Genomic DNA, 23,679 nt, shown 5'->3' with positions numbered 1-23,679 from the left:
TAATCTGTAAATTATTCTAAATAACACATTGACGATAAACGATATAGCTTTTCAACGATAACAGAGATGCCCTTTGTTTTTTTATTTTTGACGTTACTCAACTCTCATTCCGTCTTCTATCATTCATTTATTCCCCTCTTTTCAGTGTTCTCGGCGCCCTTTTCTGCGCCCGGTAAGAAGACGCCTAGCCGCTTTGCCGCCCCTTGAATTAATCTCCTGCATATGTTAATCCTAATGAATTCAGAAAGGCGTTCCGATCCATCGCATTCACTGCTCGACATCATAAAGAGGACTTTACAGGTGTCGATATGGTATAACAATGTCGTATAAAGAATAATTGAAACAAATATTTTTGAGGAAGATTTGATTTCAGAAAGAAAGATCTTTTGTAAGTGTGAATTTTTAATAAAAATGTATATATGTGATGATAACAGACAAGTAGAGTAAGTCAATACGACGTTAAATAATCAATAAATTTGATATATATCTATCTATGTATATCCGCGTTGTTGATTTTATCGTTATATTTTCGTATTTTATCGTTTCTACTGAATGCGATTTCGTAAAATATAAAATACATATACGAGAGTACATCTATGTAAATATGTACTATGTGTAGGTGCTTACAAAAGTTAAGTAGTGTAGTGCAGTGAATAGACTAACAGGGTGCTGTTGAGTCCAGGGCCGCGAGAGAAATAGTGGAAGCATGGAGGCGGCTGAGAAAGTAGGCGGTTTGAGGATTTGTGAGTGCATGCATCATGCATATTTACGCTCACAAACTACCCCTCCAAAGGGCAAGGGGAGATACGAAAGGTAGGAAATTCCAAACAGCGAGGGATGTATTTATGTAAATATGGTGCACATCTATCTCTCCTACATTTGGCACTCCTAACGTTATCCTTTCTCGAGGTCTATGCAAATAAATCAACTTCGTAACGATATCATCGCAATTTGAGTTATTCTAAAACAGAAAACGTTAAATATTCAACTCGAGTTATCGATACGGTTACGTGTATAATAAAAAAAATTTATAAGATGATATGATTTTATACCATTTTTATGATTGGTGATAATCTCTTCTTCTTAAATTATGAATTGACATAGATGAAATATCTATAACAAAATTAAAGATCATTAGTCTAATTAAATTCGATTATGAGGAACAATTTTTTTCAATTTTATTCAGTCTTGTTCGCGGAAAATAATAATAATAAAAAAAAAATCATTAAGATTGAATTACGTTTTATAAAAAGTACTAATGGATAGAAGCTTGACGACGATCTTACTGATTTCTTCCTCGCGTAGTGACTATCTCTTTAAATTTGAAAGAGTTGAGCGACGGTAAAAAGAGAGAAAGTCAGGAGATAAGTTTGAAATTCAGATAGAACAAGACTGCATCATAATAAAGCTACAGAAACGTTTCACATCCAATTTGCTCCTCTCCTTCTACGGTAATCGCTTGCCAATTACTTCCTCCCCTATCAGTCCACCTCCGTTAGTCGACGCGGCTCTACGTTTGGTAGTCCTTACCTTACCAACTCGTGCGAGCCCTATTATATACCTTGTGTTCTCGTCTGAATGCATACAAAAGGAAAGCGAAACGATAGGTATAGAAGGGATAAAAGATGATGGAGGGAGAGAACCAACCTTCTCTCGCGCAGGGTGCGTTTATCCGCCCAATAGCATCTCTCGGAAGACACTTTTCGTCCCTCACTCGTCCGTACTACCGACCAATGGCAAGAGCCATGCGAACTGTTTTTAAGAGAATGCGCGGGGCTTGCGGAAGGCGCCTCCACCCCCAAAATGGCTGCGAAATCGCGCGGGCATTAGGCTGCCCGTTCAAAATAAACGGGCGGATTAATTCGAAGGGGTGGCAGGGCTTGGGAAAGATATAGTTGGAGAGACGATGAATGCTGTAGTACCCCTCACCCTCGTATCCAAACTTCTCCGGAGTAAGCCTCCGCCTCCTACAACGACTCGCCTTCACCCACAACGTGGCTACGACGACGAAGACGACAAGAATGTCTAGGACGATGACGACAGTGGAACGTCGGCCAGATACATCCGGTCATCCCCGTGCTCGCGGTCGACGCAGAACGATGCCGAGCGTCCGTACGATAGCATGAAAGTCGGCTCCTTAGAATAATCGGTGATAACGCGGATACGGAAAGTAAACAATTCTTATACTCGAGTGATCTTGTTTAGTTTTTAAAACTGGTTTGCATCGATTCATCAGTGACGATGATGCAAGAACACAAGTCCTTTTTGATAAGAGATCTTTTGGGCGACGTTCTGGCGGATAGAGTTCAAGGTAGGTGATCTAAAAAAATATAAAAATATAACTTTGTTAATCGTGACAATATCGATAAAGTATAGGTTTCATTAGTTTGATAGGAAATTTTGATCAACTTACATTGATTTCTCGAATGATCGAAGACATATTAAAGATTTAACAATCAATAAAAAAGAAATGAATTTTGATAGATTATTAGTGTTTTATATACGAAACACGAGTCGGTCGCGTGCATTACCGTCGGGATTCTCGTTAAAAGATACCCCCCAAGGACTCTTCTATTATTTTTATCCACTATACGGGGTCCGAGGAACGACGATCCACCCTACAGGGTGTCACCCTGTTAAGGGTGATCCTACAGATGGTTTTAGGTGCGAAGTGACTCGTTAGGATTCGTTAGTCCACAAATTTTTGCCGTCGGTTACTCTGTCCCACAGCGTTTCCCAGTTTTATTGGTCAATCGTTGTACGACACCACAGGATCTTGATTGAGATCGTTTACCATGAACTAGGGAGGATAATAAATCGATTTCGATTCGTTCGGCATTGTCTCGATAATAGGCTTTCACCGTTGAGTCGAATCTGTCAAATTAACAAAACAACTGTTCGTACAAATTCTACTTGTACTTTGTCTATCGGTTAAAATGACAAGGCAATGTTTCTTCACATTGATATTTACAGAAGATTCCGAAGATGATTCGGCCGTTCATTCGGATTCCGAAGATACAATCGATCCTGGCAGTAGTCCTTGCACTCGACTAGGAAGTCCACCACCTGTTCTCTCGCCTCCACCAGGTCCGACAACGTCTGGTAAATCTTGCGGAACTCCTAGTGGTCCACCTAGTGGAAGAAAGCCACGAAGAAGACGAACGGCTTTTACACATGCTCAACTTGCTTACCTAGAAAGAAAATTCCGTTGTCAAAAATATCTAAGCGTGGCGGATCGTAGTGACGTAGCAGATGCATTGTCTCTCTCAGAAACTCAAGTGAAGACTTGGTATCAAAATAGAAGGTCAGCGACAAGTACAATCCTTATGAATATATTTATATAACGAAGAGTGTACGTTCATACTTGAACCTTTACTACTTACTTGTTCCAGAACGAAGTGGAAGAGACAGAATCAGTTACGACTCGAACAACTTCGTCATCAAGCCACGGTAGAAAAAGAGCTCCTTGTACGAGGCGTCGGTCTTCATCATGGTAGCATAGACGCCTATTGTCCGTCTTACAATGCACAAACACAAGTGACAAATCATGCACCTCCGCCACCACCACCACCAGCTCCATCCACGGCATCCACGGCAGCGTTCCTTTCGACGGCGGCTGCACTTTTTCGAAACGTCACATACGTACACGGCTGTCCACTCTAACGCGTACGATATCATAACTTAAATATCGTTTTGAATCACCAAATAGCTCCTGCCTAACTCGAACACTTCTACGAGCAACAGATAAGATTCGTTTGGAAGCAAAGACGAAGTTAAAGGTTCCACTCGATATATTTTATTATCTTCATCGCTACAACTGATAAATGGTATGGCTTTAATTGTTGCTTTACGAATATTATTGCTTTAAAAAGAAAACTCCCTTCTCTTTTTTTTTTTTTTACACATTAAATTTTATTTCATGTGTATGCGTGCAGTATTTCAATATTTTTGTATGTTATCAGCAACATTCGATTAAGAACGATAAATGTTCTTGAATTTCCAGTTAGTGAAGTTTTTTGTTTAAAAACCTTTCCTCGTATTTGCTTTCGTTGCAAACGGGACAGTTGATCGACAATGTAAATATGTAATTATTAAATAGATCGGCGATCGTATATTTGATTGTTTCTTGGTGGTTTCGAATGGTCCTTATCTTGATAGATAAATGAATGTTTTTGCCGATAATAGATTTCATTTTTAACGATGAAAATCTTTCTGCAGTAGTACAGTAATTTGTAACTACTGTGGTAATTACGATAAATTATTACTCAAGGATGAGGATCCAATAATTCTCTGGAATGAACGCTCGATCGATGAATAACAATTAAAGAATATAGTGATACTAATACTTAGCTATTTCATTGTATTACTTGAAATGATCACTTTGAAAAATGAAAAGGGATAATTATTACCGAATGTGCAATGCTCGACTATGTACGTATTTTTCATGTTTTAACGGCAACTTTAATTTAGTAATTTAATCGACGTTCACTATATAACTTAACATCTTTCACTAGTTGACAATTTTGTGTAAGATGAGGAGTTCTTGTAGATAAATAAATTATTATGAAACAACATATAAAAAATGCTTGTATATCGTTATTATATATTGTATATAATTCCAAGATATTAAATCCATTCAATTATTAACCTCCTAATATGTATACCTTCGTTTCATGTGAATACAATTTATTTAAAAGTTGAAATATATTATTAAGAGTGTATCATTAGGATGTATTTATATTCTATCTTTTTGACCATCTTCTTTCATTTGAAAATGAGTTAGCATAGCAAGCTAATTCGTAAACAACAATGGGCACGTGTCCAAAACGCGCACAAATCCTGCCCCGTTCGAAGTAATTGGTTGAAACCGATACAAGTTAAGAATCAAGGCCACTTAGAACACGAATTGGCTTACGAATTTAATTGAATGGAATCGACGAGAGAATATACAATCGACGATACAAGCAATTGTCTTTCGTCGATGTTTCGCGTTGGATCGATAACGTTAATTAGGGCGAAATAGAAAAGGAGAAAGAACGGTATCTTCATACGAATGATGATTACTTTATGAGGCGACACGCATAGCTACTAGATAAAGGTATTGTTAATGATCTCTTTCTTATTGAAATGTAAAAAGAAAAAAGAAACAAAACGATAAAAAAAAAACAAAACATATACATGTCAATTCCATTACACGAAGTTTCGTATATCCAAGTATATCGAGTTTCGTATATCCAGTTCGTATATCCAAGATAAGCGAAAAGGGATCGTAGAAAGGAAGATACTCTTTTCGGGTTTATTCAGAATGGAATAAACCGTGGTACTCTTTCTATCTCTTTCTATTTCTTTTTCTTTTCTTACATCCCAAGTCCTCGAATTATAGGAAAAGCAGATTCGTCTCACCGAGCGTGAAATCGCTCGAACGAAGGAAAAATTCTTATGTCCTCCTTCAACTTGAATCATCTTTCTCTTTTTCTCTTTCGTTTTGTTAGGACTCACTGCAGCATAGTTGAAACGAAATCTCAATGATATTCCTACGTAATATCTTACGCGTAATTACTTTCACATAATCATTCGTATAGTATTCACGATGATATCCAACGGCATTCGCTATTCAGTCGGTTCAGGCGGTTACTGTTCTTCGACCTACCGTACTACATTCGTTTCTTCGTTCTTTCCAATGTTAACCATTAACCAGCGAAATAATTAAAACGTGCCAGCAATATAAGTAATTAGAACGTTTTATCTCTGCGAACAATTTTAAATTCATTAGACCGTTTCTAAATATAATCGCGTTAATTTAGATTTCTGAGTTATTTCTCGCTCGCTTCACGTATTCGTATTACGTACCTATATATATATATATATATATATATATATATTTATAATTAAATATCATTTGATACAAAAATGAATCCTATTTTTTAAAAATAGAAATCCTTAATTAATAAATTGGATTAAAAATGCGATTAGTATATTCAACGAAAATTCTTGCATTAGCTTTGCTAACAAACTTATGATATTTATAGCGAAGTCGTATTTGTTACAGGATGACCCTTTCTCTCTCTCTCTCTCTCTCTCTCTCTCTCTCTCTCTCTCTCTCTCTCTCTCTCTCTCTCTCTTAACTTTGTTTAGTGGTGCAGTCTCGAGATCAAGGACGAAAAGTTGACCCAAGGATCATCCATGAAGGGATAGGAATCGAAGTTGAGCGAGACAAGTGGTGTTGCGTGTGCCTGGCCACGTGCTCATTGTACTCAAGCGAATATCCGTATCTATACACGCGCTTGCATACACGCTTGCACACGCGCGTGCATACGTGCGTAAATCCTGTTGGCACTTGGGCACGCGCTTCGTATTCCTCTTCGTCTTCTCCTCTCCTTAGCCTTACGATGTGCCTTCATTCTGTGGCATCGTTAAATACTTCATGGGGTTCCAAGGCGTACGTGCGCGAACATACGCATCGAATTTACATTTGTTTTTTATAGAGAATGAAACAACAGCTTGATTCGCCGTTTCCCATGTTAAAAACAATTGCATAAAGTATAATCCAAATTTAGAGATAAACTTTTTTAGGCAAATATTATCAACTAGGATATCTTTTAAATGCGTATCATCTACATTTTCCTAAATATGAAACAATTATTGAAAATAATGAAAATTATTCGGACGAAAATATGGGGATGAAATTGAGTAAGGTATATTAGGAAGGATCGAAGAAGAAAAAATGGTAGAAAGAGTTTTTTAGAAGGGAAGAAAGATAGAAAAGTGAAAAAGAGGAAGGAAGAAAAAGCGGAGAAGTAATTGCTGGAGAAACAGCGAGAGGGAGAAAATGTCTGGTTGGTCGAGCGATAGGAAAAAGGGATCGCGTCGTCGGTAGGGGCGGAAGGCAAAAGGCAGAAGTAAAAGGGGGTCGGTGGTACGGGATAGTGGGGCGTAGAAGAAAAAGAAGAAGAAGAGCGCTCGAGTTGCCGCTTGAGCCGGCGCTTGCTCTCTCTTTCTCTCTCTCTCTCCTCTCTCTCCTCTCACTCTTTCTCTCTCTTTCTCTCTTTCGAGGGAAGAGGCAAAAGCAAGAGGTGAGCGGGCAGAGGTGAGGGCAACGAAGCTCCGACTTTTTAATTGGAATATATTCAGAAAACGGAACGCCTTTTCATCGCGAGCTCGATGCACTGAATACGGTCTGAATCAACGCGGAATCAAGCTCGCTCCCACCAACGATCGCTCAACCTCCGCGAACCGGGCCGCGTTTCTGCATTTATACGTAACAGCTCCGCAATGAACGGATAAAGCCGTCCTTTCTCCAATGCAGACTTTTTTCCTTGAATCGCGTACATACCTTTCTCTATTTCCTTCGAAATATCCACTCCATATCTACTATCCCTTTCTCTGCGTCATCTTTCTTGCGGAAGAAACGCTATGTTGATTTTTTTCCGCTACGACGAAGTTATTTTCATCGATTTTCATTCTCTATTAAATCATAGATGACATTGATGTAACTTTTGTCCATCTTCCTCTGCAAGAATTGAAAACGCTGATGACGAAATAAAAAATGTTCTCCTGTAAAAAGAAAAACAGTCGGTAGTCTTTGCTTAATGGGCTGTTTGCTTGCAAATTGTAGTATCGCTAAAGGGCACCAAACAATTCACAACTCGTTTTAAATTCCACATTTCAATTTCAAGAGAGAGAGAGAGTGAGAGAGAGAGAGTGAGAGAGAGAGAGAGAGAGAGAGAGTGAGAGAGAGAGAGAGAGAGAGAGAGAGCAAACCCTTTGGCATGCGTTACATTTACATAATTGTCTTTTATTCTCTTTCCTTTCTCCCTCCTCCAGTATCTTTTTTCTTACTATTATCAATATATTTTAAGATTTTACGATCTACTTTCTTTGAACGTATCGATACACAATTAATTTCATGATATTACGAATAAAATTCATTTCAATTTTTAATAATGAGATAATTAATAGTCTTTATAGAAAAAAGATTGCATATAGAGTGTATTTCTATTATTATATTTATTATTGTAAAAAATAAATTTTATATTCTGAATGTGCAAAAAACTGCCCCGGGTGAGGATCGAACTCACGACCTTAAGATTATGAGACTTACGCGCTGCCTACTGCGCTACCGAGGCGCTGTGCTTTTCTATCTTTTTAGAATGTTCTTTACCTGAATAAATATACCATATTATAATAAAAAAAAAAAATATATAAATGTATACTTTTCTTAATAATATTTGAAGAAAATATTAATCGTATTTTTCTAGATTGATAATATTATTTAATGTTTTATTATCATTGCGATTATATTCAACAATATCGAACTACTTATACAGAGGGCGCAAGTGGATAGAGTTTGCTTTCGTATTCTTTCCAGTTAATACTGACAGTGAGTTGTGCTCTTTTGTGATGCGTTTTACTTGTAATAATAGAATATTATACAATAATATATAATCTTTTATAATAGGTTTTTATAATAGTTCTGTATCAACAATTGTTTTAAATAATTTGCTAATTTTTTCATATTCACTAATACGTTTTTACAATGACGGACGTTAGAAGTCTGAAAGAAGCAATAATCCAATATGAATTTCAGGTATAATATTTAAATTAATAATGAAAGAAATTGATATATACCTTTATAAAAATATTATTGACGAACGATCTATACATTTTCCTTAAATATATTGTCCACATGTTACAGCTATCCCAAATTGTATCTGCGTTATCTATGGAAACAGAGGAAAGTGAAAAGAATGATTTGTTGAATTTAAAATCAAATCTTCAAGAATTAATTGATTTAACTAAAGAAAATTTAGAAAAACTCGAAGGAATTGGAAGAACTGAAAGTCCAGATATAATTGAAATTTTTAACAGCAAGGAAAATGATAAAACTGATCCGCTGGCAAATGAATATGCCTTATTTAAGGTAATTAATTTATCTACATTTTCTTTGAAATGAAATAAATAATTTGTTGTTTTTGCAGGCAGAAATAGAAGATTGCTCAAACAATTCAAAGAACACTGAGCAAAATAGTGATGCTGCAGGTGCTTGGAATGATATAGAAGTCAGTACGCAAATATGTGGTATGGCATAGCAATGATACAATTATACGGTGCAAGTTAATATTCTAGGATGAATTGAAGCAACTTGAGGGAATGAAATGTAGAGCTCGCCTTAATAGCAGTTGGGATAATAGTGGTTACCACAATGCTATGATATGTTCAGTTGATAGAAGTACTAATCCAACATTGAAATCTATGCATGAAATCAAGGTTAATCAATATTTTAATAATAGTTAATAAATTAGATAAATAATTTTAGTACATTTTTTAAATAATCTTCAGAATAATCTTTAATAAATATTGAATGAAGAGATATTTCAGGCAGACCAATATTTGGTGCACGTTTGTTTCAGAATTAATTCTTAATCTTCTACTAATAATTCTTATATCATTATTAAATAGGTCAGAGTGCTCTTTATTAATCCAACATATAAAGAAATGCTTCCATGTCCATATTTCTTTGATGGAAATTGTAAGTTCTCTGATGATCAATGTCATTTTTCACATGGAGAAATAGTATCATTTTCCAATCTGCAGGAATATAAGTAAGATATATATTTTATCATTTAAAGTAAATTTTCTTTCCTTAATTTTCTTCGATTATAGAGAACCTAAGTATGAAAAGATTAAGATGGGCAGTAGAGTACTAGTAAAACAGAATAATAATCTGTGGTATAGATCAGTAGTAATAAAATTGCCTGATGAAATTGAAGAAGTTTTTCGTGTAAAACTTGAAGCAAAAGGTGATATTGCAGAAGTAGGTTTGCAAGATCTTGTACCTCTTGGTATGTATTATACACATCTATATTATATTTATATACATGCCTATATACATATATATATATATATATATATATATATAATTTTATTTTATAGATACTACAGATTCGGAAATATCTGATGCATCTGATGACAGTGAAACTGATAACAATGAAAAAGATTACACTACAGAAAAGTTAATAGATAAATCTCTACTAACAGCACCATCTACTCTAGGGCATTGGGAAAAACATACACGTGGTATAGGTAGTAAATTAATGGAGAAAATGGGTTACGTGAGAGGTACAGGTTTAGGAAAACGAGCAGATGGAAGAATAGAACCTATTGAAGCTGTAATATTACCAGCTGGTAGATCTTTAGGTGAAAAATAACTTTAACATTAATGTCTGTTAGTATAGTTTCTTGTTAATGATATAATTATTTATTATATGTTTTTCTTATAGATCATTGTATGGAGTTGCGCGAAATAGCTGGTAATGATAAAAATTTGTTTTCGGCAGAATTTAAAATGCGTAAAAAGCAACAAAAGTTAGAACGACAAAGACAGAGAGAATATGAAAGAGAAAAGAAAAAGGATCGAAATAATATATTCAATTTCCTAAATACGACACTAAATGCAACATTAGTCGAAAGTAAGTGTATATATACATATGATTCTGTATATATACCATAAAATGTTATCATATTTTGTTACATATTACCATTTAAAATATTACCAGATTTTGTGTAAATCCTGTAGTTAATCCAAAGGTTAAATTATTGAAACTTCAGTTTTTTTTAATTTTACAGATAAAAATAAAGATGTTGCCAGTACATCAAAATCTAAATGTAATTTGAAGACAGAATCAAATTGGAATTTAAATGTGGCAAACTTTCAAATAGGAGAAGGTATTAGCCGACTAGAAAGAGAATCATTAAAACTTAAAAATTCAATGACAAGACATTCAAAAGATAGCACACCTTACAAAAATATTCTAGCGCAGTACAATCAGAAACAAAAGGAACTTACTGATTTACGTACTTGTGAGAAAAATATTACAGCTGAACAAACTCAAAGAAAAAACAAAGCAAAATTGTCTATATTTTAAAGTAAATAATAAAAGTACATGTGTATGTTTGATACCGATCCAAACTAAATATATATGTATATATATGTATGTGTATATATATATATACATACATACATATATATATATATATAAATAGACGTACAAATAATCCTTAAAATAATGTAACTTCTATTAAAATAACTAATATTTCAAAATGTTGCTTTATATATATATATATTAATTGTAATGAAATACATTTCCCATTTTTCTTTTACATGCAATATATAATTATGATTTCAATGATAATAACTTTAATCATCCTAATAAAATCAAATTTATGGATTTTTCTAATGTAATTTAATAATTACTTACGACAGAACAACAAGTGAAGAAAGAGATCCAATTCAAGATGTATTTCGAATGTAACGATTGACATTATATACACAGATAGTCAAAACAAGTACTAGTAACTATAAAATAACAAAAATATTTATAAAATAAATATTTATACGTGTAATATTTATATTAGAACAATAAATAATTTTGTTTTAATCTTAAATAAAATTCTTAATTATGAGATAAATTAAATAATAAAAAAATCAAGTGGTATTGTTTTTAAAGATATATTAACAAAATGGCGGCGTCCAATGTCAAGTGAGTACAAATTAGTAACGTAATAAAAATACTTATTATTAAGAAAGAGAAACAAGATTCAGAAAAAAATGTTTTATAGATTCGATTAGAGAAAGAAACAAATTATTTTTGCTTACAGATTAGAAAAATGTGAAGTGTGTAGTGCAAATAAAGCAAAATATACTTGTCCAAAATGTGAGGTTAGAACATGCTGTCTTATATGTGTAAATATTCATAAAAAAGAACTCGAATGCGATGGAATTCGAGACAGAATAAAGTTTAAACCATTATCTTCGTTTACTGATTTAGATCTCTTAAATGGTACATCGTTTTATATAAATAGATTAATTGTTTCGGCATACTAAATGATAAAAAGGAATGTAATGTAAATTTCAGATTATCGATTGCTTGAAGAAGTTGGTAGATCTGTTGATAAATTTAAAAAGAATCCACTAAAAAAATGCACACGAAACATTGATTTACCTGTGGTATGTTATTAATATATTTTGTATATTTTAATAAGTTTAGGACTATATTCCATATATAATACCGTAGCATTTAAACAGACTAAGGACAGGTGCTTATAACAGGAAAGTTAATTTCTATTTTATGCCACAACATTTTACTAAACATAAAAAGAATACAACATTTTTAAAATGGAAAACGAATGAACTATTTTGGAGAATAGAATGGTTATTTCCACAAGCAGATAACATAATACAGGTCACAGAAAGGTATGTATGTGTATATATATACATACATATACATATGAATATATATTGAAATATTTTATATATATATATAAATATAATTTAGTACTTTATATAAAAATAATCTTTATAATCATTAGAGCCTTGGAAACAGTTCGTTTGTCAGTTCTCTTAGAGCAAGTTTTATATCCTCTCAAAGCAATGGAGGAGAAAAGTGATATTGAAAATCTAAATTTAAAATTAAGTTTAAATGATAAATTACAATTTTATCAAGCTGCTGATATAAATGGATTAAAAGTTCTTTTTAAAACTGAGAAGATAACAAAGTCTAATATTAGGTAACTAAAATATATAAATTGTGTATAATTTTATATACTATAGATTAAATATTGAATTATTTCAATAAATATGTGGTACTTTTCAGATTTCACGAATTAGATATTACACTTACACTGAAGGAAAATTTAGAAAATAAAACTATAATAGAATTTCCAACATTGCATGTAGTTTTAAAAGATCATGTAGATATGTATGAAATTATAGATACAGGTAAATATTATAAGGTATTTTGTGTATTTATATTTCAATAATAAATAGATTGATCTTTCATATTTCGTTTCAGATGATGAAGAAATTTATCCTAAAAAAAACTTTGAACAAAAAAGGAGATGGTCATATAAAGACAAAGGAGAAATACAAGACATAAATAAACCTGTAAATTATTTTTTTAATACTACTTCTATAGAATCTGATGACGAAGATATTGCAAGTAATATCAAACAAAATACAGAAGATAAAAGCAGAAAATGTAGTTTTAATATACCTAATTACGATGAATTGATTAAAACAAACTAATATTAATATAATATTAACATTCTAGAAATAATTTTTATAGTAAAAGAAAAAAAAAATAATAAAGATTTATTAATTTGAACATTCTAATTTATTCGTGCATTTGCACAGGCAAAATTTAGCTATTAAATTCTGCTATTAGAATTTAAAGTTTTATTATAAATACTATCTTTTAGTAAACTGGCACAATTTGATAGAAACATTACAATATTAATAACACATACAATCAAATATTCACAAGTTTGATTGGTTCTTTTTCCATCACGTATAATATATATGTAAATATTTATATATTAGATTCCTTATATATTACCCCCAAAATACCATAGTTAATAAATAAATTATAAATTGGAATCCAACATTTTTGGAAATGTGATGAAAAAAGATTTTCATAAATTCAAGCTATAATAATGAACTTACAAAATGATAACTTATATTTAGTATATATCTTTTTCATATTTGAAACTTACATTGTAATTGTTCTGCAATTTACTTTTATCAAAAACAAAATTAAGTAATCTTTTGTTTTCTAGTAAAATCTCTATAATTTTATTAATAATTGAATAAAAATTAATGTGTATAATACACAATATTGTGTGATGAATAAAGGCTAACAAATTTGATAATAACAACAAGTAGCCTAATTGTGTAATCCCTATATTTGAAAAATAAAATCCAAAGATGATAGTCAAAAATCCATTTTTTACCCTCATGATAACACAGTGTATTTCTGGCTTTTAGATTTGAACAAACTTTGTTGTGAATAAACCATTTTTTTAAGTTTGTGATCAACTAAAGGATAAAGAAGTATAACAGAAATACTAGAAATGCAACGAGAATAGCAACTGCTTTGACATACATAGATTTGCTATTTAAATGTGCTGCATCTTTCTTATATTTTTGTGACAGCATAGATAAATTTTGTGTTTTTGTATCCAATTCTGTAAATGATTTAAAATATAGTCATATATATAATAATATATAGTCATATTTACTTCTATAACTTTTTGTTAAAGTATATTAATTTACCTGAAAGTACAGTTCCTCTTTGTAAAACATCGTCAATATTTTGAACCATAATCCTTTGAACATCTTGCAATTGAGTGTTAAGAGCATTCATATTTCTACGTGATCTACCATCTGAGAAAACTTTTTTAGCTTTTTGAATGTAAGTATCTGTGTAAAAATTGATGTTACATTATGATATCAGATGTATGATATAAATACTTTTTAAACTTTTATTACATACCAAATTCAATAAAAGCATAAGGCCTAGCAACAGTATTAACACGTTTACCATACTGAGAATGAAATTCTTGAGCTATATCTTCTAAATAACTATAAGCTATTCGTTTACTATAATTCCTTTCGCATAATACCAAATAACATACCTCATTTTCAATTAAATAACTGTTAAATAAAAAGTATTATGATATAAATATATGTATATCAAACTTTATATTATTTATTTCTTATTGATAAACTTACTGAAAAAGATATGGTCCAGTTTCTATAGTACATCTTGTAGGTGATTGTAAACCTAATTTTCTAAATAACATTTTTGCTTGATTCTGATATTCCAAAGTACTTCTTTCACTCTACACAAATGCAAAAGAATTGAAAAATGTAATTAATTCTTTCAATTTTATGTAAATTCACAGTACCTAAGGATTATCAATATCATTTTATATAAAATTTATTTATTATTGTAATATAAAAAAAAAAATATATATATATATATTACATATACAAATAATACAAGTTTCAGATCATAATTAAAATAAAAAAATGTCGTTAAAATGTAAAGTGACATTTCATCATAACAGATTTCTAACCTGTTCATCTTCTTGCATGGTAGCCGCCAATGGCAGACCATCTGATATTCTTGCTATCATTGTTAATAATACCATTTTAATATAAATTAATTAACAGCTCAATCTGAAACAATAATAACTACACAATATTTTATTTCTATGTTCGAAAGTTCAATATTCAACATTTATTTACGCGCAACTAATCGCGGATGTGGCCAATCCACCAACGTCCATTCGCTACCTACCACGTCAGTAATATAATTTTTCATGGACTACGTTGCACATTCTTTAACTTTCTTAATATTAGACATCTAATTAATCAGTAACGATCATAATACATATATATATGTATAAATGTTACAATATAATTTATACAAATATATAATAAAATTATTAAGAATCAGTAAAATAAAATAACGACAAAATGATACAAATTTAATAAACGCTAATATTTTTCCTCTTCCCTTTTGACTTTCAAGAGCGGGAGATTCGTCGATGTTATCGAATAAATGAACGAAATATTTAAAATCTATGAAATTCTTGCCTTTTACTTTTTCATTTAATCATATTTCTCACACAGCAGTATTCTCGAATCGTGCAACAGTGTAGGTTTCAAATTGCTTTAAAACAAAATGATTAGTTTCTTATCGTAAAAAAACAAAAAGAAATGCATTTGATTTTTAAATCTATGTATTTCTAAGCGATATCTGATCCTATTTAGTTTAAAAGAATTTTAGAAAATAAGGAATGCTACCTAATTGCTTCGTCCTATATCGCTTGAAAACTCATCGTTATGAAACTGATAAACGAATTTTATTTAAGATGATTTATCCAAAATGGGACGAGATGTGGATTTTTAAAAACTTATATATATATATATATTGCAACGTTGCAATATTAAAACGCTTTAGCGAAAAGTATGATTTGCGACGCCTAGCGGTAGACCAAAGAAAGTTTCCATAGATGTTTCTGTAGTACGCGTCCGCCTTACGATGCGTCTACGGTTCTGCTCACGTGGAAAGTCAACGAGGAAAATTTGTGACGTGCTTAACCCACATCCACACCGATGTAAGGTATCCGTGAACACACGAATGTGTGCGTTCTTGTGATTCCCTTTATCTGGTTTTCCATCAAAAAAGTCTGCACGAAACTGGCAAACGAATTCATAATTTTTCCCTTATGCGTGCAATATTATCCTGACGGTTGATCTTTGGTGTTCGTATAATGTATAAACTTTCTTATGGAGAGAAACACGAAAGACTATAGCTAGGTGAGTGAACGTCGAAAGGTCCATGAACGCAATGGGACCCCTTTGAATTTCACCAGCTGGTACATTGTCTCTTTTCGAGACACACGTAAATTTAATTATTATATGATCACTTTTTGCAATCAAATAGCACAATTACTGGAATGTATCAATTAAATTTTTCCAATAAGCAAAAAAATAACCCAGAAAATCCAAATCAGCCGAAGGAATATTATTCTGCAGGACACTCAGAAGGGCACATACAACAAATATCTTCAGGTTATAATATTACCAGCGTTCAGAATATTGGTACTCCAGATAATATACTTATGCCAACTGCAGATTATACAAAATCCATGGAGAGTTTTCAATCTGTTGATGGTCAGTCTATTGCTACACATGAACATGCTGTCTCAAGCATGTATCAAACAAATGCCAATAAAGTTGCTGATAATGCATCACAAAATATGTATGATCAGTGGTATAATAATAATGCTATACCACCACCGATCGAAAATTCATGGTTCTCAAATGATAATATACGTGGAACAAAACAATGGCCTGAACAAATTGTTGAAAATTATGAAAATATTCAACAGCCTTCTGAGTTTGTTAATTTAGAAGTTGTTATTCCTGCACTAGAAGAACGTGACATTTATGGATCTCGAGATTCTATAAATAGGGAAACATTAGATAATGATCCTAAAGCTGTTGTAAATGTTCAAAAAGAAACAATCAATGTACGTGAATATAGACAAGAAGTGAATAATGTTGAGGTTCCTTCTATACAACAGCACACACAAAGTCATCGATCTTTACAACAGGACCAAGTATGTTTGTTTTACATATTACAATATTTTTTGGATGATTTTTATGATGATCTGTCAACATATACATTAATCATTTTTATTGTAATTAATAAATTTTGTTTTTAGGCTCTAAACAATTATGAATTTGCATCGAATGATAGAAACACATTTTTAGAAACTGGAGAATTAACAGATTCTCATCCTGATCATGAATTATCTCCACCAAATCAGGATGATGAAAACGATGAAGTCCCCAATGATATTCCTTTTCTACGTGAAGTTCCTGGTCAATCTAGTTCTATTGATCTTAGAAATGATAGAAATGATCCTGCAGGGCAAGAACAATATATACAATCTATTCAGCGACTTTCAGATCCAAGAAGAAATGATCCTTCTGGACAAGAACAAGGGCTTCAAATTAGAAATATATCTGATAGATCTGAACGTCGAGATGTTCCACCTGGCCAAGAAAGAAGTATATCTTCTCTTTCTCGGAGTGAATCAGATACATTAGAACGTCAAAATGATCCTTCTGGCAGAGAACGTTCTTTGCCTCCACAACAGTCTAGAAATGATCCATCAGGAGAAGAGAGATACCAGGTACAATCTCAAATAATGCTTGAATCAAGTGAAATACGTGAAATACCTGGAAGAGGCAATGAATCTGAAGAAGTTACTCAACAATCAGATGGAGGACTTAGACAAATTCCAGGAGGTGCATCTCCTAATGAAACCATTCAATCTTCAGATGATAGATCTACAGGACGAATAGTTACAGGTTCTCAAGAATTTCCTTTGTCCATTCGTAAGGATATATAAATAATTTTTACAATCATATATATGTTGAATATTTAATTGTTGAAGTTCTCACATTTTTTAAATTAATATTTTAGCCTCTATTTCGGATCAAGCAACTGATTCAAGAAATAAACGAGAGGAAGCAGTTGGAGCATCCGAAGGTGGTAATCAAAGTGTTCAAGTACCATCAGTACGTAAAGATTCTTATGAAAATGAAGATGATGAAGGATCTGGAAACAGTAGGGAAGATAGTAGAGAAAGACATAGAGATGTCAGTCCCGAGCGCAGACGTTATGATTATGATAGAAAAAATACATAGTGAGTTATGTTAATATATAAATTAATTAAATATTTATGATATTAAGTATAAAAAATTATTAATAAAAAATCAATTTACTGCAGTTACGATCGTGAGCGTGAGTATGATGATGATTATTATTACGAACGTCGACGTGGAGTAGATAATGAAAGACCATATAATGATTTCGAACGTCGAGATCTTTCTTATAGAGATGACGATCGTAAACATCATAGTCGTGATGATTTGGATCGTCATCCAAGGGATGAAATTGAAAGAAGAAATAGAGTTAAAGATGATTCAGATGATAGAGATGGACGAAGAAGGCAAGATGATCGTAGGAGAGATAGAGGCGATGATCCACGTAGAAGGGAAAGAGAAATTAGAGATTATGATTTGAGATATACTAGAGATAGAGAATACGTCGGTCGCGATAGAAGAAGGGACGACAGACGACCTAGAAGATACGATGATTATGATATTAGAGACCCATACAGAAGGGAATATTATGAAGATCCTTATAGTAGAAGGTATTTAAAAATATATATATATATATATATATATATATATATATATACATTTTATTACTATATTTTTAATACTAATATAAAAAATTTACATTAGTTTGTAAATAAAAATATTTTCAGTTCTAGACCTTCTAGCAGATCTTCTTATAATGACAGAGATAGGGAATACTACATGCGTTCTAGAGATCCTTATTATGCTTACAATGGTAAGTTCTATCAAAGTAGAAAAGGAAACATGTTTATAAGAAAAATATACGTCTAATTTTTTTTCAGGATATGGTGGATATGACTATAATGCTCATTATGGTAACAATTATTACGCATATCTCGAGAATTTACGTCGTACCAATCCTGCTGCTTATGCAGAATGGTATCATAAATATTATGCTAGCCAGCATCCACAGCAACACATATCTAGAGGTGTTAGTAATTATCCAGAGGATAGAGCTAGTGTACATTCAGGACGCAGTTCTTGTGAGGAACGGTAAGCATTATTGATTAATCCATTGTATTCAATGAATGTATAATAACTAAATGCATAAACAGAAATTCTAAATCTTATAAAAGTCTTAATCTTATAATATATCAGATTTTTTACAAATCCAAGTGCATGCTTCCATTCACCAAACAAAGCTCTATACGTTTCATATTTTGGTTATCCTGAATGGGGGAAGAGTTTTCCACAGAGAAGAACTTCTAGTCACAATTTGAATAGGTGAGACCGAGAGACTTATTTCTCTCGGTTTAGTATTAATATTTGTCAAAATGTATAGAATGTATTATTAGATATCTAAAATAAATAGTAAATTGTAGTTTGTAATGATAACAGTTAGAATCCTTTATCAATATAAATATCATATTACACAAACATCTAAGAATTAAATATTAGTAGATGATATTTTGTGAGAAGGTTTCTTTAATTTTAGCTTAGAATATTTGTTCTTTGTCAAATGATATTTATATGTTGTAGCTTGAAATTAATGCTTTCAATAGGTTTTGTATTTTTTATGATGTGAAGTATGTATATTGTGTACACTGCAGTTTATATATTTTATGTATATTTTTTTTTCTTTTTAAATAATGAAAAATATTATGAAAGATATAACAACACATTAGGTATTATTTTTAGAACCACTGGAGATAAACGAACCTTAGCTCATATGTCACAGTTTGAAGACTCAACAACATCTGCACGACTAACACCAACAAAATATTCCACTTGCCATGTATATGGTAAAGTTTCTATATTATTTTTGTAGTTCAGATATTGTATCAGTACTTATGAATTGTTTAGGTATGTAATGTATTTCATTATTTCTCAACAGTATATCTTTTTCTTAGGATCTTTTTCTGTTGGATCACTTATACATGTTCAGCCAAGTTATCCAGCTGATGGTGAAAGGGCTAAAGTGGACATTTTACGAGTGGACAATTTATTCTTACATGATCCTGTTGCACGTGACTTACGTGCCTATCCGGGACCTCTAATTAAACAAGTGTAATTAACAACATTACAATTTAAGCATGTATATCTATAGTTAATTTAATATTTTCTATTTCGATGGAATCTTGCATGAATTATAATTTTAAATAATTACATTATTGAAAAAAAGAGCACATATTTGATATGTAAGCATGTTCAATTCCATTATAATAGTAGCAATCACAAAATTATACATAATTATTTTTAAGTGTTTAATTATTGTTTTAATTACATATAAAACAATAAGTTAATGAATTATGATATTTATTTTATAGAGGAGTCACGCACAAGAAAACGATAATTAAATATTGCGAAAATAAAATTAAAAATGCAACAGCAAATGATGATATGATTGATCGTGCTTCTTATATACTTTTGTATGAATTGATGATTATGCTAATCCAACAAAATGGCGTAAGTAATTTTTATGAAAAGAATAATTATTTGAAAAAAATTTTATCTAATTATAATTAATTTTCAGAATGTTGTCGGTGTTGATATAGCAGCACTTTTACTTAGAAATAAAGATGCTTATCCTTATGATGTAAATAAGCAAAAACTGCAAGATACAGGAAGAAGAGAGTCTGTGATGTCACAACGATCTGGAATAAGTGTAAATGGGAACAATCAGGATATTCCAGTAACTACTGAAAAAGTTGAAAGTACTAAACAACAGAAAACTGTAGAACAAATGACAGATGAATTTAGAAATACACTTCTTTATGGATTAGTTCAAGAAGCATTAGGTATATATATTCATGTATATAATCATTTATATACATTCTGTTAGCATAAATTTAGTTATTAACATAAATCTATAATATCCTGCAGAATATGCTATGACTGAAGGACTATGGGGACATGCATTATTTTTAGCTAGCAAATTGGATAAGCGTACCTATGCTTCAGTAATGACACGATTTGCAAATAGTCTATTACCTTCTGATCCATTACAGACATTATATCAGTTGCATTCTGGTCGCATACCAGCTATTGTAACAGTAAGGATTTACTGTTTTTGATATAATTAAATTACATATATAAGATATTAATACATTGATTTCTATTTGGCTGACAGTGTGTAGCAGATCCACGATGGGACGACTGGAGACCTCACTTAGCTATGATTATTTCAAATACATCTACTAATCCTGAAATTAATCGGCGATCAATAACAACACTTGGAGATACACTTTTTGCGAGAGGGGATATCTATGCGGCTCATTTTTGTTACATTCTGGCACAAGTTGATTTTAGTGCATATGGAATAAATTCAGCAAAACTTGTTCTTATTGGTTCTAATCATCACAAGCCGTATTCTGAATTTATGACAACAGAAGCTGTTATGCTAACAGAAATTTATGAATATGCTCGTAATCTTAGCGAGCCTGGTTTTACTTCGGTAGATCTCCAAACTTTTAAATTTGACCTGGCAGTCAAAATGGTTGATTATGGCCTGATAGAGAAAGCCTTACTTTATATAGAACAAATTGCAGTAAACATTTTTAATGAACCTTCAAAATATAAAAAATCTTTTATTACGGCAGTTTATGCTTTGGGTGATAAAATCAAATATCATGATCCTGTTTGCAAAGATTCTACTGAAGATGCTACTAATCTTACTTGGTTAAATAACTTAGCAGAAATTGTAAATAAATATCAGGTAATATCTTATATTATATTATTTTCATTGGAAAAATTGTAGTATTAATAACAATATTTGGAAATAATAATTTTCTATGATGTTATAGATTGGAGAAATAGTTGAAGGTGATACATATGAATCGCAAGTTAATGCAGATGGACAGAATAATTTACAAAGTCAAGAAACCCATGACATTAAATTACAATCACAGCAACAACAAATACAACAACAGTGGGTTACTAAACAAGCTGAGTACAAAGATGGACCAACATCTATGGTAGATGTTACAGCCCCAGATATGCAATCAGATTGGGAACCATTATCATTGCCGTCAAATATACAACAAGATACATATGATCAATCTACACAATATATACATAATAATGAAAGTAATCAATATCAACAATCTCAGCAACAAGATTACTGGAACCAACAACAAACATATTATCAAAATAATTTTGGCAGAAACGGTGGTACATCTCCTAGTTGGCAGCAACAATCTACTCATGCTCAATATACAGATGATCAGCCTGATATTGATAATTCTCAACAACAGGAAAAATGGAACTATGAGGTAAACTGAATATTTCTTAATAATATTTTATAAGATACATATATAAATGCATTTTTAATGTAATCATTTCCCATACATGTAATATTGTTATATCATACAACTATAACTTATTCTATTTCTATTTGTGTTTGTCCATTTTGGGAAGCTTTTATTTCCTGATTTTAAATATTAATGCTTTAACTAAAATAAATTAGGATTATAATATCTTATCTCTTTCTTAATGCTTGCATATGGACAGGCGGAAAGAGAAGAAAAAACATCTACTCCTGAAGTAAGTAATTATACGCTTACTCTGGGTAATAATCTCAATTCTGAATGGCCATTGGATGGCAAGAATAATAGCACCTTACGTCGCCGTAAAGTACTGACTACATTAAATTCCTGCGCTTCTTCTGAAACATCTATTTTAGATAGTATATCACAGTATAATTCTACAATGGTTTCAAATTTTCATACTCTTGCAAACTCTGAAATTAATGTCGAAAAATCTAAAAAATTTATTAAGTATCCTAAAATATCTGCTGCATATCCAAAAATTTTAAATGATAATAAAATTCATCCAAAAAATATACCAAAATCAAAGAAAATTGATCCTAAATATGTTAAGCCACCTTCTTCACAACCTCCTGTTTTTTTGAAATGTAAAGTAAAGAAACAGACTATAGTTAATACAAGTGAAGAAGCATCAAATCAAAAAATTAAAACGAATTCACAAAAAACAGATTTAGATATCCAGTTTGATATTGCACAATTTCATCCTTTCAATGATCCATCTGATCCATTATCAGAAAGCATAAATATAAGCAATAACAACAATAACAATAATAATAATAATAATAATAATAATAATAATAATAATAATAATAATAATAATAATAATAATAAAAATAGTCAAACATTAGAACAATACTGCACTTTTGAAGAGAAAAAAGTTGTAAGAGTGGCTCCTCACATTAGAAGAAAAGATGTAATTTGTGATACAGTAGATGCATGGTCATATTCTAATAGTAAAGATCTATCTCATTACAAACCATTAATATTTAGAGGAACTTATCCAATAGATGTACCAATTTCATCTGAAAACAAACATTATTCATTAACAGATACAGATTTTGTACAGGAACATATTTCTATAAATTATGATATTGATGTTCCTACGTATTGTGAATAGGATATATAATACAAACAAAATATTTAGTGTACTTATAAATACTTTCATGCCATTTCCATATAATACAATGAAATAGTGTTGTTAATTATATTGCGCAGTGTCGTTGCTATTATAAGTTTTTATATAAGAATGCCATCATTATTTAGTACTATTTTATGTGTGAACAATTTGTACAAAAAATATTTTAAAATATTTTGTTAGAAGTTGCATTATACTATAGTTTATGTATTCGT

General features: G+C 31.4%; 5 protein-coding genes, 2 long non-coding RNA genes and 1 other non-coding gene across 13 annotated transcripts; 4 read left to right on the top strand and 4 right to left on the bottom strand.

Annotated features, from left to right (window-relative positions):
- Positions 1–81: 81 nt before the first annotated feature.
- LOC118441937 (uncharacterized) lies at positions 82–8,159 on the bottom strand. Of its 2 annotated transcripts, XR_004838263.2 has the most exons (8): positions 8,102–8,159; positions 7,334–7,554; positions 3,384–3,731; positions 2,972–3,191; positions 2,414–2,874; positions 1,287–2,320; positions 1,053–1,113; positions 82–961 (listed from the first exon to the last, which is right to left on the bottom strand). It is a non-coding gene; the product is annotated as an uncharacterized LOC118441937 (long non-coding RNA). The 2 variants fall into 2 exon arrangements; XR_014982232.1 differs by lacking the exons at positions 7,334–7,554; positions 8,102–8,159 and having other exon boundaries at positions 1,287–1,574; positions 1,648–2,320; positions 3,384–3,520.
- LOC146873004 (uncharacterized) lies at positions 2,219–3,663 on the top strand. Its single transcript, XM_085657287.1, has 3 exons — positions 2,219–2,311; positions 2,974–3,304; positions 3,393–3,663. Exons 1-3 carry the CDS (start codon positions 2,242–2,244, stop codon positions 3,661–3,663), a joined length of 672 nt encoding a protein of 223 aa, XP_085513413.1. The 5' UTR covers positions 2,219–2,241.
- Positions 8,054–8,126, bottom strand: TRNAM-CAU (transfer RNA methionine (anticodon CAU)). The gene has a single exon. It is a non-coding gene; the product is annotated as a tRNA-Met (tRNA).
- A 192-nt stretch (positions 8,160–8,351) lies between the features above and the next one.
- On the top strand, positions 8,352–11,042 carry LOC118441932 (zinc finger CCCH-type with G patch domain-containing protein). The gene is made up of 10 exons (XM_035866991.2): positions 8,352–8,380; positions 8,459–8,587; positions 8,696–8,920; positions 8,979–9,059; positions 9,127–9,267; positions 9,460–9,602; positions 9,664–9,842; positions 9,934–10,197; positions 10,281–10,469; positions 10,627–11,042. Exons 2-10 carry the CDS (start codon positions 8,537–8,539, stop codon positions 10,923–10,925), a joined length of 1,572 nt encoding a protein of 523 aa, XP_035722884.1. The 5' UTR covers positions 8,352–8,380; positions 8,459–8,536; the 3' UTR covers positions 10,926–11,042.
- LOC146873003 (uncharacterized) lies at positions 8,430–11,325 on the bottom strand. Its single transcript, XR_014982177.1, has 3 exons — positions 11,259–11,325; positions 8,629–8,720; positions 8,430–8,554 (listed from the first exon to the last, which is right to left on the bottom strand). It is a non-coding gene; the product is annotated as an uncharacterized LOC146873003 (long non-coding RNA).
- Positions 11,326–11,452: 127 nt separating this feature from the next.
- On the top strand, positions 11,453–13,244 carry LOC118441933 (box C/D snoRNA protein 1). Its single transcript, XM_035866992.2, has 7 exons — positions 11,453–11,540; positions 11,659–11,840; positions 11,916–12,007; positions 12,075–12,253; positions 12,370–12,567; positions 12,654–12,778; positions 12,852–13,244. The coding sequence occupies exons 1-7, from the start codon at positions 11,521–11,523 to the stop codon at positions 13,082–13,084; spliced, it is 1,029 nt and encodes a 342-aa protein (XP_035722885.2). The 5' UTR covers positions 11,453–11,520; the 3' UTR covers positions 13,085–13,244.
- Positions 13,245–13,662: 418 nt separating this feature from the next.
- Positions 13,663–15,227, bottom strand: Sec22 (vesicle-trafficking protein SEC22). 5 transcript variants are annotated; one of them, XM_035866996.2, is made up of 6 exons: positions 15,141–15,159; positions 14,917–15,019; positions 14,570–14,679; positions 14,331–14,491; positions 14,111–14,257; positions 13,664–14,022 (listed from the first exon to the last, which is right to left on the bottom strand). In XM_035866996.2, the coding sequence occupies exons 2-6, from the start codon at positions 14,989–14,991 to the stop codon at positions 13,874–13,876; spliced, it is 642 nt and encodes a 213-aa protein (XP_035722889.1). In that variant the 5' UTR covers positions 14,992–15,019; positions 15,141–15,159; the 3' UTR covers positions 13,664–13,873. The 5 variants fall into 5 exon arrangements, with proteins under 5 accessions (XP_085513398.1, XP_035722889.1, XP_035722887.1 ...); XM_035866994.2 differs by having other exon boundaries at positions 13,665–14,022; positions 15,089–15,227; XM_035866995.2 differs by having other exon boundaries at positions 13,665–14,022; positions 14,917–15,034; positions 15,089–15,157.
- Positions 15,228–15,866: 639 nt separating this feature from the next.
- On the top strand, positions 15,867–23,585 carry LOC118441931 (uncharacterized). The gene is made up of 14 exons (XM_035866986.2): positions 15,867–16,971; positions 17,077–17,755; positions 17,844–18,066; positions 18,151–18,576; positions 18,694–18,779; positions 18,847–19,057; positions 19,703–19,806; positions 19,915–20,071; positions 20,332–20,470; positions 20,538–20,802; positions 20,888–21,057; positions 21,135–21,719; positions 21,808–22,275; positions 22,514–23,585. Exons 1-14 carry the CDS (start codon positions 16,306–16,308, stop codon positions 23,444–23,446), a joined length of 5,112 nt encoding a protein of 1,703 aa, XP_035722879.2. The 5' UTR covers positions 15,867–16,305; the 3' UTR covers positions 23,447–23,585.
- The last annotated feature ends 94 nt before the right edge of the window (positions 23,586–23,679 follow it).

This window comes from Vespa mandarinia, chromosome 5 (assembly GCF_050613455.1).
Source record: "Vespa mandarinia isolate Hongniang chromosome 5, ASM5061345v1, whole genome shotgun sequence".
Classification (NCBI taxonomy): domain Eukaryota; kingdom Metazoa; phylum Arthropoda; class Insecta; order Hymenoptera; family Vespidae; genus Vespa; species Vespa mandarinia.
The sequence above is the reverse complement of the archived record's forward strand: the minus strand, read 5'-3'. Positions and strand labels throughout refer to the sequence as shown.

Bases quoted from the DNA above. Each gene is read 5' to 3' on its own strand.
- LOC118441933 (XM_035866992.2), top strand. From the start codon at position 11,521: ATGGCGGCGTCCAATGTCAA. The intron at 12,568-12,653 runs GTAACTAAAATA...GGTACTTTTCAG, and splicing joins ATAACAAAGTCTAATATTAG to ATTTCACGAATTAGATATTA. The intron at 12,779-12,851 runs GTAAATATTATA...ATTTCGTTTCAG, and splicing joins GTATGAAATTATAGATACAG to ATGATGAAGAAATTTATCCT.
- Sec22 (XM_035866994.2), bottom strand. From the start codon at position 14,991: ATGGTATTATTAACAATGATAGCAAGAATATCAGATGGTCTGCCATTG. The intron at 14,492-14,569 runs GTAAGTTTATCA...TTTATTTAACAG, and splicing joins ACTGGACCATATCTTTTTCA to TTATTTAATTGAAAATGAGG. The intron at 14,258-14,330 runs GTATGTAATAAA...ATTTTTACACAG, and splicing joins TTATGCTTTTATTGAATTTG to ATACTTACATTCAAAAAGCT.
- LOC118441931 (XM_035866986.2), top strand. From the start codon at position 16,306: ATGTATCAATTAAATTTTTCCAATAAGCAAAAAAATAACCCAGAAAAT. The intron at 18,780-18,846 runs GTAAGTTCTATC...ATTTTTTTTCAG, and splicing joins TCCTTATTATGCTTACAATG to GATATGGTGGATATGACTAT. The intron at 20,471-20,537 runs GTAAGTAATTTT...ATTAATTTTCAG, and splicing joins TGCTAATCCAACAAAATGGC to AATGTTGTCGGTGTTGATAT.
- LOC118441932 (XM_035866991.2), top strand. From the start codon at position 8,537: ATGACGGACGTTAGAAGTCTGAAAGAAGCAATAATCCAATATGAATTT. The intron at 8,921-8,978 runs GTAATTAATTTA...TTGTTTTTGCAG, and splicing joins ATGAATATGCCTTATTTAAG to GCAGAAATAGAAGATTGCTC. The intron at 10,198-10,280 runs GTGAAAAATAAC...TTTTTCTTATAG, and splicing joins ACCAGCTGGTAGATCTTTAG to ATCATTGTATGGAGTTGCGC.
- LOC146873004 (XM_085657287.1), top strand. From the start codon at position 2,242: ATGATGCAAGAACACAAGTCCTTTTTGATAAGAGATCTTTTGGGCGAC. The intron at 2,312-2,973 runs GTAGGTGATCTA...TGATATTTACAG, and splicing joins TCTGGCGGATAGAGTTCAAG to AAGATTCCGAAGATGATTCG. The intron at 3,305-3,392 runs GTCAGCGACAAG...TACTTGTTCCAG, and splicing joins ACTTGGTATCAAAATAGAAG to AACGAAGTGGAAGAGACAGA.